The sequence below is a fragment of the Gavialis gangeticus genome, unplaced genomic scaffold (genome assembly GCF_001723915.1).
Source record: "Gavialis gangeticus isolate Ggan-Ray unplaced genomic scaffold, GavGan_comp1, whole genome shotgun sequence".
Taxonomy (NCBI): domain Eukaryota; kingdom Metazoa; phylum Chordata; order Crocodylia; family Gavialidae; genus Gavialis; species Gavialis gangeticus.
Window position 1 is genome coordinate 54,262,767 of NW_017729034.1, and position 11,977 is coordinate 54,274,743.

Here is an 11,977-nt window from a genome sequence, read left to right on the forward strand (position 1 = left end):
CCCCCCCCCCCCCCCTTCTTATTTTTTTTATTGTCAATTTGCCATTGTCTGGAAGAACCTGGCTGAGTATATCAGACTTTGTCCCCAAGAGACTATTTGACCGACTATTAAACATTCATGTCCAATGCTAATTCTCAGCAATTACTTCTCTCGAGTGTGCATGGGTGTGGAAAGTGTAAATTAATCATTGCCCTACTAATCCGTTTTGGCTCAAGATATGAAATAAAAAAAATTACGTTCAAAATGAATATCAAAATTCATACAGACATAATAACGATAAGTCTAGATACAGCTTGATGCCACCAAGGCATAGAGGCTACTCGTGCTGTAACAGTAAAACAAACTCAAAAAATATGCATGACATTCCACAGACGCCTCCAAATATAAGTTTGTGATCCTTGGCAATGTGTGGTCTCTGAAGCTTTTGGCTCATTGAGATTTATTTCATGGACATCTCTGAGTTTTTTCCACTGCTGTAAATGCCACAAATGATGGCTATGTTTCACTATAAACTCCATTATAATTGTTGTTGTTATTGTTATTACAACAAGTAGAGTGCTGTTATTATTATTAAGAGACCTAAGGAGCTAATTTAATCTAAACCCATGTTTGATGCAGGATCATTCCTACCTAAACCAGCACTCAGCAACCTTTTGGAGCCTTAAGCTGAAACGACCTGGGTTGGGTCTGAGATTAGTTAGCTGCATGGGCACTGCTCTCAGCTGCCTCTCCCCATCACAATACCCGTCTGTTCCTGGACTGGCACAGGCCATGCTACCAAAGCCCCTTGGGTCTACAAGTCAGTCCAGTGGCTCCATCCTAGCTTGCAAGCTGTATGTTGCCATCCCCTTATGTAAAACAGGTGTTTTTTTTAAACTTGATCTTAAACTACTGAGTATGGAGATTCCACAGTCTCTCTCTAGGTAAAATGTTCCAATACTTAATTGCCCCTATAGTGAGAGAGGTTTTTTTTTTTTTTGTATTCAACCTTAATTTTCCTTGTTAAGAGACTCTACAATAAATTGAATAAGGCATTTATCAAACAATATGTGTGCGCTTATAAAGAAAGGCATGGCCATCCTGAATGTATTTTTGCTTGTAAGGAGGCACCAATGAAAAATAAATACAGTCTTTACTCAAAACCAAGATGAGTGTGAATTTAAAAAGCCCCCCCCTGTAATTGGAATTTAGAGATGGTAAATTTATACATTTGTTAAAATTTCCATATCTAGAATCTAGTTTTGGGTGAGTCGTCTTAAATTCATCCCTGCATCACTGTAGCATGGCAGGCAACCTGTGGTGGAGCCAAATGGCCTGACCTCTTCCCCTTGTTTCCTGGCCTTTGCCCCTACCACTTGCCTTTCTGAGGTGCCTGCAGCCCCTGGTGCCTGCCCCTGACCACTTGCCCCCCTTGCTGCCTGCCCCCACCCCCAGTGCCTTTGCCTCCCTCACACCTTGCTACCTGAATCGTTGAATTTGTTCCACCCCTGCTTGCTGTCCTAGCACCCATCCTCCCTGCTTGGCTCCTCATGATGCCTGTTTCCACTCTCCCTGTGCTGCCTGCGCACCCTGGCATCTGTCCCCACCTGCCATTTGCCTTCCCTCCTGCTCTTCTGTGCCTGCCTCCCCAGGTGCCTGCCCCCACTTAGTCTTCCCTGCTGCCTTCCCTCCCATTGCTTCCCATTCCCTCCCCTTCACTGCTTATCTATCTACCTGTTGCAGCTCTGGCTCTGGCTGAGGCTCCACTCTGCCCCAAGGTAGGGAGCTCATGCTGCCTTCTACTCTGGCCCAGCCATGCATCAGTAGCAGCTTTAGCTCTGACCCCAGAACCAGAGCAGCCACCATTGCCTGTTGCAATTGCAGGCCCTTTTCACTGTCTTGTATTCAAATCCAAGATGAAGGGCTCTTTCATTTTGATGGGTGGGGGGGGTACACCTTATCTTAGAGTTGAGTAAATACAGTAACATTCTGCATAACTCATGTTTTTAGTTCATGATGTCAAGATGCAACTTTTATTTTTATTGTACAACAGGATAGGAGAATGCTTCAGTATATACAGCACTAACTATTTGCTTTCCTTTCAACAAATTATAGATCAGGAATTTGGTGTCTGTTCTCTGCAAGAAATCATGATTTAATGCTGTGTATTCTTGAAATCTTTAGCTATTGTAACAACAAGCTCCCATGTGACATGGATGGAAAATGTTTTAACATTAATTATAGAAAATATTTAGCAGCCGTGAATGATGATTTACAACAAGCAGACTGCTTTACTTCATGTTGTAGCTGGCTTATTAATGGTGTCCTTTCATGGACCTCATTTTAGTGAGACCCCAGGGGGTGAGGACAAGGAGATGTGTATATGTTCATTTTTGAAGGATAATTGAAAGGTGTTTTTACTATCATAGAATTTGTTCATTTTATAGCCCATTTTCCCTCAGGCAGTTCTCTCCATTGCAACCGAAAAGGTTCCCTACTATACTTCTGGGCTTGTGGGATGTGTGTGACCACTTCTTAATGTGTTACTGAAGCTATTTATGAGGAGCAAATAAAAGAAATGTCTGTCTAGTAAAGAACAGTGTGAACATTTTAAGGGTAGGTTGAGTTGTAAGTCTGATAAGACTTTCAATATCAGATGCCAGTTTCGTACTCTACAGCTTTGAAATAGCCTCTTTTTTTTTTTACAAATGGAATTTATGAATATAAGATTTGTTCAGTATAAGTAGGACCTTTGTATTAGAAGGAAAATTGACTGCTCTATCCTTCAAAATGTCTAAAACTTCATATTTTACTTTTTTCATTTTGGCTATAGGGCCTTTTTAGGTATTAAGAAAGGCATAGGCGACTGTAGGGGGGTGCATGTGCCCCCTCTGATGGGGCTGGTGCCCCCCTGATGGCTAACGCTGATTCTGTTGGTAGGACTGGTGCCCCCTCCTGACAGGGCTGCCGCCATTTGCGGCTTCCGTGGGTGCCCCCCTAGATTCAGGAGGCACCAGTCATTCATGAAGGGGGGGAGGGGGTGGTGTTTAGCCTCTTCTTTTCAGTTGGGGGGGAAAAACTTTGTATTTAATGCTTTGTATTTTAAACACTTTGTGATTAGTTGTGTCTTCCATTAGATACTGCTTTCCCAAAAGGTAAGAGAGAAGCAGCATCACCGTTTCATTTTTTGGAGACATTCCTTACTCCTGGGATTTCTTTTTCTTTGAAATCATCTTACCCTACTACCTTTTGATTCAACTAAAATTAAGGTATTTATTTGAATTTTAGGTTTGTTTGTCTGGCCCCTGATGCTTTTTTTTCTAATGACATGATGGAATCTGTTCCCTGATCCCAGCAATCATGCCTCCTGCCATGCCACACTTGCATGCCTGCAGGATGTGTAATTTTTGGGATTGGGGATCAGGTCCCAAATGTGCCATAATTGCATAATCCCAGACATCCCCTGCACTGGTAAGTTGAAAGCTGGGTGCCTGGTGAACTGGTGCAGTCCTGGGGCTGGGACCAACAGTAGGCTGATTGTTGGCCTTGGCCCTTGGACCATACCAGTCTCCAGCTGGCTCTGAGAGGCCTGTGCACTGAGCTATCAGAAAATCTGACCTGCACTTTTTGTTTTGTTTTGTCTTTTTAAGGTCCTGGTGCACAGGGACCCCAGGGTCAGGTAACCTCTCCCCATCCCAGGGTCCTTGTGGCCAGGATGTGTTGAGTTACTTTGCTCTGCAGCTTCAGGGCAAGGCAGTCTACCTGCCAGGTCATAAGGAGCCCTATGGTTTCCTGCAGCCTGGTACCCCTAGCTCAGCTCATGATTTACCCTGAAAACAGGCTGAAGGCCCTGCACCAAAGGGCTGTCAACCTGTTGACCTGTGAGGAGCTGTCAGCTAAGCTCCAGCATGCAGCTGGCATCAGTCTTCATGGTGGGGATCCAGCCACACATTCAATTTAAGGTGCAGCGGAAACTAGCTACAAAATTATTACACACACTTTGTGGAATAATTTTGTGGTTTGTTTCCTGTTTTATCGCACCAGTAATTGAATGAATGTTTGTCTGGATTACTGTTTAAGATGCAGTTAACTGGTTAATCATAACTTAAGTGTAATGTTTGCCAGGGCCCTTTGTCTCCTACCTTGGAGAAAACGCTTGCTACATTGGAATTAGATTGAGGAAGCTGATCAATACTTGCTGGCATCTTTTCTTAATGCAGAAATTTTTAAATGATAGGCTGCTTATTTCTAACAACATGACAAATGACAGAAGCCAACATAAAGTTGGCACCTTTTCCTCACTCTCTCCTGTTGTGATTTCTCTTCTCCCCAGTGTTTCTTCTGTTCTAACAGAAGTAACTTATTCTATCTTATTTCTGTGTGTTTTTTCCAACCTAACTTTTCTCTTCACATCTCAAAAACAATAGTCTTTAGAAACTTCACATTGGTTCTGGGATGAGGTATTTTGTTTGCTTGTTGTTTGTTTGTTTGTTTGTTTGCTTTCCTGAAAAGTGTCTTTCTGGCCAAGCTTTTCAAAAGGAAATGCCTAAATTTAGCTCCATAAATCTGTGTTTAAGTACCTTCTAAAAAAAAAAATTAACTAACTTTTATAAGTGCCCATCAACTCCATTTTTGTTTTATGAGAGCTGCTGAGTATGCAACACTTATGCAAATTAGTTCACTTTGGAAGTTAAAAATAGACTTTAGACTCTAAAATTAATTTCCTGCTTTGTGATAGTTGTAGCTTATATATGATAATGTGGGTGGAAAATATCTTTTTAAAGACCTTGACCAGACTATGATCCAGCAGTGTGTCCTTGTTGCCAAGAAGGCTAATGGCATACTGGGCTGCATTGGTGGGTGTGTTGCAAGCAGGTCAAGGCAAGTGATTATTTCCCCTTTATTCAGCATTAAAGAGGCCACATCTAGAGTACTGTGTTTGGACCCCCCACTACAGAAAGGATGCAGACAAATTGGAGAGGGTCCAGCAGAGGGCAACAAAAATGGTTTGGGGGCTGGGAGACCTAATTTATGAGGAAAGACTGAGGAACTGGGCATATGTAGTCTACAGAAGAGAAAACTGAGAGGGGATTTAATAGCAGCCTTCAACTATATGAAGGGGGGTTTGAAAAAGGATGGAGTTGCACTGTTCTCAGTGGTGGTAGATGACAGAACAAGGAGTTGTGGAAAGGAAAGTTTAGGTTTGATATTGGGAAGAATTTTCTCACTAGGAGGATAGTAAAACACTGAAACAGGTTACCCAGAGAGGTGGTAGAAGCTCCATCCTTGGAGGTTTTTAAGACCTGGATGAACAAAGCTTTGGATGGGATGATCTAGTTTGGGCTAGTCTTGCTTTGAGTAGATGACCTCCTGAGGTCTCTTCCAACCCTAATTTTCTATGATGCTACAATACAAGAGTAAGACTTTATTTTTGAGCTGTTATGTAATCACCTATGCAAATTCACAGAAATCAGGACAAAATAATTTTTTTAATAAAATACATTTATAGTAGATGTTTGACTTTTAGTATATGATTTGGATTTTTTCCCATTCCAGGATGGTCACCCCCCAAGGGGCAAAGGGAGGGACTTCTGCTGGCAAATGTAATGGGTACGGGGGTGGGCCTTCCAGTCCCAAGATGGAAACCTGTGTGCAGGATACCTGTCAAGGGGAGGAGCTACTGTTGCAGCCCTCGATGGCTCACCAAAGCTCATTAAGCTGTCTTCCAGCTGAAATAATTGCCTACCCCTCTCTTTGGGTGATGGATTTTATTGGACCAACTCTGTAGTTGGGGTAGTTAGACAAACTTTCAAATGTAAGACATTCTTCATCAGGTCTGGTGAGAACAAACCAGGCGTAGCTTAACCTGTATTTAAACTGATCCCCTGGAGGTAAAATGTTCTGACTCCATTTCCATCCTGTCCTATCAGCTTGTCTGCACATTTGTGTCATGCAGCTTCTACCTGTAATTGTTTCAGTTCTGGAAAATAAAGTGAATTTTACACAGTAATATAAATCTGAAGAAAATTCAAGGAACTGGCTATAACCACTCTTAACAAAACTAAACAATGTATTCATTTCAGTTTGTAGATGGGATGGTAGGACAGGGAATTCTATTTGCCAGGGCCATACCAATGGCCAAATTTTGAGGTCAGGAAGGAATTTTTCCTTAGTTAAACTGGCGTGGATCATTGTGGGTTTTTGCCTGTCTCTGTAGCATGGAGAATGATCTTTTTCCTAGGATTTTTTAAGTATATGTTAACTAACTGTTTTCCCCTTGCAATAATAGGGCTTTGGTAATGCCCTTGTTCCCTCTGCCCAGGGAAATATTACAGGGTGTTCTGGATGTTTTGGCTGTTGTGCCTGATAATGGTAGGTAAGGATTTGAAGTGGTGATTTTGGGTTTTCCTTGGGTTAACAACTGCCTGCAGACATAGGGGACTAGATTCAGAGTCCCAAGAGACCCCTTCCAATCCTATACTTGGGTTTGTATGGTGTTGTCAACAATGAGTCACTACACTACATATTAATAGATAAGATGAATAAGACTAACTTAAATAGAACTTAAGCATATCTCATTTGTTTGAAGTCATTTAAATAATTTGGCTTAATTCTTTTTCCAAATTAGTATCTCATCATAATAAATGCAGGAGAAATATAAATGTGGAGCAAAAGTAATATTCAGCCAGTTTTGATTAAAAGTTATCATCATGTGTATATTGGCTCGCATTGAAATCATATTGCAAAAATGGAACAAATTCAGATCACTCTTCAGAATCGTAACAATATTCTTAGCAAGCACTCCGTATATGAGATCAAAAAGTAGTTGTTTGTAGACCAAAAGGAATCCCACCAACTTTCTTGTTTTAAAAGTCACGTAGGCATAATGCAATCATTATAATGCATCATAAACATCGTAATATGATCTGAGACTGGGCCTCCAGATAATGACTGTTCTGTACTGAAGTAGCATCTTTGTTTCAAGATTTTTATGTGCTTTGTGAACATTTTATAGATAAGGTCTCAGACTATCCCGTTGGGGTGAGTATTGTCTGTGTTTACAAGATGGGAAAACCGTAAGACAGAAATATTGTGACTGAGGGTGAGTTGTTGAGGAAGCCTGAGACAGAGAATAAAATCTGACTCCTGTTGAATAATTGCAGGATCAACTAAATCTTTTCTATTTGCTTGTCTTCATACAAAAAACCTAGTTTCTTGTAAATTAGCCTGGAAATAAGAATACATTTTTTCCAAAAAGTACAAAATTTTCAGTTTGCACGTCATTCATTAGTTTGATAATCTAGATTAATTTATTACATCATTCCCTTTAATAATAATAATAATAATAATAATAATAATAATAATAATAATAATCTGACACTATTATAGTAATTATAGCTTGGCAAAATGAGACTTATTTTACAAATGCTGCTGTAGAATAATGTCAGTTTTGTTTGCACTTACTGCAGTGAATTCTCTATGTTAATTTTTGTTATGCTGTTTCAAACATAAAATGTGACTCAATGGCAAACCATGTTACCACATTTTTTAAAATGATTTTCTATCAAAATGTTAAAGGCAGCATAGTGCAGTAATTGAGAGACCTGTAATGTTTGGCTACCCATAGAACATGGGTATGATTTGGTTGTCTGTAGGGAATTTGTACTGTCACATATTTTGATCCTGCACATCTCTAGTCTCAACTAGATAATTTGATTTCTGTTATCAAACATTGCAAAGCTTTTGTGTGGCACGTAATACCACAGTGGTTGTCTCTGTTTATTGCTGCGGACTTTGTTTTATGAGACTGGGTGAATAAGTCTTTAGTTAACTATTTACTGTTTCAGCATGATCTTCATTTCTTTCATTCATTCATTTTTTTTTTTCCTGCTACAGAGCATCAAAACTACTTTGGAATAGATGAAAATCTAGGACCTGTAGCAGTCAGCATCCGGAGAGAGAAGGTTGAAGATCCTAAGGAGAAAGAGGGTTCTCAATTTAACTATCGTGTAGTTTTCAGGACAAGCGAGGTACTGTCTTTTGAGTCCTGAGGGGAGAGGGAAAAGTGTAATGAAACTTTAAAACCTGACTATTTTGCATTCATAGCCCTCTAGAAATTGACTTTTTAAAAGGTGTTCAACTTTTAGATTTACCCACTAGCAAGGGAGGGGCTTCTGATATTGTTAACACACATTAGTGCTGAGGCCTACAGAAAAATGTCCTTGCTTTCCTGCTTTAGGACGTCTTTTTCTTTTGTCGTTGGAAGAGGTGAAGGCAGAGGTGTATTGGTTTGAGTTATATTTTCACATAAACCAGGAAGGGAGTGTGACTGACTGCCTTCAAAGGAGTACTTGCTTGGGACGTCTGGCTTTGTCCAGTCTCTCTAAGTACTCCTGAAACCAGCCCATGTGTGACCTCTGGAGCAGGGGTAATTCCCGACTCCTTCCAACTCTGCGAGCCCAGCCTTTCAGCCTACCCCTGGATATCTGTGGTCATTCTCCAGAGAGCTGCCTTCCAGTTCAGCTCCTGAGATGGGTACTTAATTGGTCTCAGAGTGGAAAGAGTGCACCCCAAGTTCCAAGCTTCAAAACGGACAATGCTTCTTCAGTAAAGATGACTGTTGAGGCAAAGGTCACCCATCAAGAAGATCCTGCCCCCTCCAAAGGGTTGAGCAGTTCTCTGTCTGCTGTTCAGCCTGCACAGCTGTGAGCAGCCCAAAGTTATAATACTTAGCTATTCTCTCTCCAGTCTGCAGATGGAGTATCTCAGTATAGCCCAACTGTTTCTTTGCTTCAGACTCTCCAACTCCCAGGTTGACACCCTACTTTATAGACTGCTGCTGTGTTGTGATGCTTATCTCCCTCTCTTCCCTGAATGCTTCCTGGGTGTCACGTCCAGTCCTGCTTTTTTTTTTCAATTGTCAACAAGGTTCTTCAATCCCTTGCTGGCTGGATGTGTCTTCTGTCGTATAGGCCAGGCAACTCTAACTTGTGTCTCAGCCCTTTCTTTCTCCCCTGTACAAGTTAAAGAGATGGAGGCATGCAACATTAATCAGGAAAACAGACCTTACAGCAACAGGCTGAGAGCCATGGGGCTCTTTAGCCTGGAAAAGTGCAGGCTCAGGGGTGATCTGATGGCCACCTATAAGTTTATCAGGGGTGACCACCAGGATATGGGGGAACATTTGTTCACCAGAGTGCCCCAAGGGGTGATGAGGTCAAACGGTTATAAACTACTGCAAGACCATTTCAGGCTGGATGTAAGGAAGAATTTCTTTACTGTCCAAGCTCCCAAGGTCTGGAACAGCCTGCCATCAGAGGTGGTTCAAACACCTTACATTGAATACCTTCAAGGGTAAATTGGATGCTTATCTTGCTGGGATCTTATGACCCCAGCTAACTTCCTGCCCTTCGGGCTGGGGGCTGGACTCGATGATCTTCCGAGGTCCCTTCCAGCCCTAAGGTCTATAAAATCTATGAAATCTAATAGAAGCCAAACTCATTTAAAACAAAAATAGCACAATAAAACCATAGTTTTTTCAGGGAGCAGATGGGAAGCACATATAGGGTATGTAGCAGGCATTGGATGTTAAGTTTGGATTCTTAAGTACAGGTTTCTTGTGGCAGGAAGAGAGACTTGAGGTGCGCCCACACATGCAGGCATGAGCACATGCAGCAGCTCAAATAGAAGCAGTGCAAATTTGAGCCGGGGCTTTCTGCCTTAGTGCACGTGCCCATACATGCACTTTGGTGTGGGGCAAATTGTGCCCGGACATGCACTTCAGTGTGGGACCAAAATCCATTGTCTTCCACAATTAGAATGAGAGAAAGGGAGGGAGGTGGGCGTCACTGCCAGCTGTGCGTGTAGCAGAGCCTCAGGCATGCTGCCGCAGGGGCAGGTGTGTGGTGGCTTCCACTCAAGCCCCTCCATGACTGCCACCCACATATGGGACATCCCCTCACCACTCGTCGTAGCCTCTGACATCCCTCTGCCACTCCTCACACCTACTCATGCCCACCCACACCCATGAACCCCCCCCACACTTCTAACTTATCCTTGACAGCACCAGGGGTAGCAGGAGCACCACAGAGATGCTCTGGCAAGAAACCAGAGTCTCTCTCCTGGAGGACTGACTCCTGGGTTGCCTCTGGGCACGGTCTTCAACCATACATTGCCCTGCTGTTTCATGGCACCTTTTTTTAGGTACCTGGATAACCAGGTGTCAGACTTTGCCCCTGCGCTGGAAACATGTAGTACGAAGAACATTTTCTTGTTTCCCCCATGTGCATCTTGCAATGTCTCAAAGGGGCTTGAGATGCTGCAAGAGGCATGCGCGTTCTTGTGTGGATGCTCCCTTAGGGGGAAAAGGTAGGGATGAACATAATTTACATCTGTGTGCCTTCAAAATGACGGATAAGTCTCTCTGCAAAAGTGGTATACTATAGTTTCTGTCTGAAGTAACTTTTCCAAATGCCAAACCTCTGCTTCTATGTATTCATAGAAGAAATGAATATTAATTCTGTTGTAAAGGAGAAATATCAATCCTATTTGGAGTAAAGTGACCTTTTTATTGTGTCAGAAGAACACCTATCACACCTGATCAACACTTTCATATTCATGCTAATTTCTGTCTTCTCCAAGTTGGTGTCTTCATTCCTTTGTTACAGTCATTAGCTATGTGAATCTTACTTTCACTGGTGACTTGAAAGAAAACATAAGGCATTACCTTTGTCCTTTGTGATAAGGAACTGGAAACTTTCCCTGATTCCTGAAACCTGTATTCTTCATCATGGTTAAAACACGTGTAGCCTTGTTGGCCAGAGCTCCTGATCTATGCAGTTGCATTACCATTGAATATAGATAGTTGTGTGCCTTTCCCACACCCATTCATTGGCATTTATGTGAAGTGCTTTTTTTTCTTGTCCCTACTAGATAATTTACACATGTGATTTATGGCTGTAAAATCCTAGTGGAGACAAAGCACCTTAGTTTCTACCATGAAAATTAAATTATTTGAATCAAAACTATTACCCTTTGCTCCTAGTTGGCCTTGCCTGCCTCACACTAAAAATATAAGGCCTTGTCTCCATTAAGATTTTACTGTGACATAATGATCAGAACCATTAGAAAAAAAATGGAAACAATATATACCCTTGAGTACTAAAAAATGGAGGACTGGCTATGAACATATATTTTCTATTTTTCTGTACTTCTGCGTACTTCTGTTTTACTCTGTGTTGAATGCTTTTGTTTAAAAACTGGAACAGTCTGTTTCATCTTCAGTTTTTAAGTGACTTCACTAACTTTTACACTTCCCATAGTAAGCTAAGCATAGGCATGCATTCTCTCCCTCCAGAACCTGATGGCTATATTTCTGGTTGTCACCATAATATTAGAATGATAAATATTCACTGTAGTCTTTCATTCCTGCTGCAGCTTACTACCTTAAGAGGAGCAATTTTAGAAGATGCCATACCATCCACTGCCAGACATGGCACAGCACGGGGCCTGCCTCTTAAAGAGGTACTAGAATATGTAATACCAGAGCTGAGTATTCAGTGCCTGAGGCAGGCTTCCAACTCACCGAAAGTCCCTGAACAACTGCTTAAACTGGACGAGCAAGGGGTATGTAACATATATGATTTTTCTAAAGGCTCTTCACTTGGGGGAAAAAAAAATTGCATTTTTGTTGCTGGTATAAATTAAATACAAAAGTGACATGTAAAGTATCTTCTGCTGAACAGTCATTTTCCATCTTTTCAATAAGAGTTGACTCAACAGCTGAGTGTTTTCAATGACAAATCAGGTTGGATTCAAGAAATGATGATAGGTGGTGGTTCACTGACTGTAGAAAACACATCTTATTGCAGAGTTACAAATATTCTGACAACATTTCTTCCTCTATGCCAGGGCTGTTCAATTTCTGAATGGTCAGAAGCCACATGCCATGCAGTATGGCCATTCCTTGCCCTTCCTCCCTCTTAAAGTTTTCTTCCAT

The 11,977-nt window shown here is 41.6% G+C and overlaps 1 protein-coding gene across 7 annotated transcripts in view; it reads left to right on the plus strand.

Moving 5' to 3' along the window:
- The window catches only part of SIPA1L2 (signal induced proliferation associated 1 like 2), a 324,678-nt gene that overhangs the window by 155,257 nt on the left and 157,444 nt on the right, over window positions 1-11,977 (plus strand). For all 7 annotated transcript variants that reach the window (XM_019526878.1, XM_019526880.1, XM_019526883.1 and 4 more), the window contains exons 5-6: window positions 7,876-8,009; window positions 11,416-11,604. In XM_019526878.1, coding sequence (XP_019382423.1) covers window positions 7,876-8,009; window positions 11,416-11,604 — 323 coding nt within the window. The remainder of the gene's footprint in view (window positions 1-7,875; window positions 8,010-11,415; window positions 11,605-11,977) is intronic.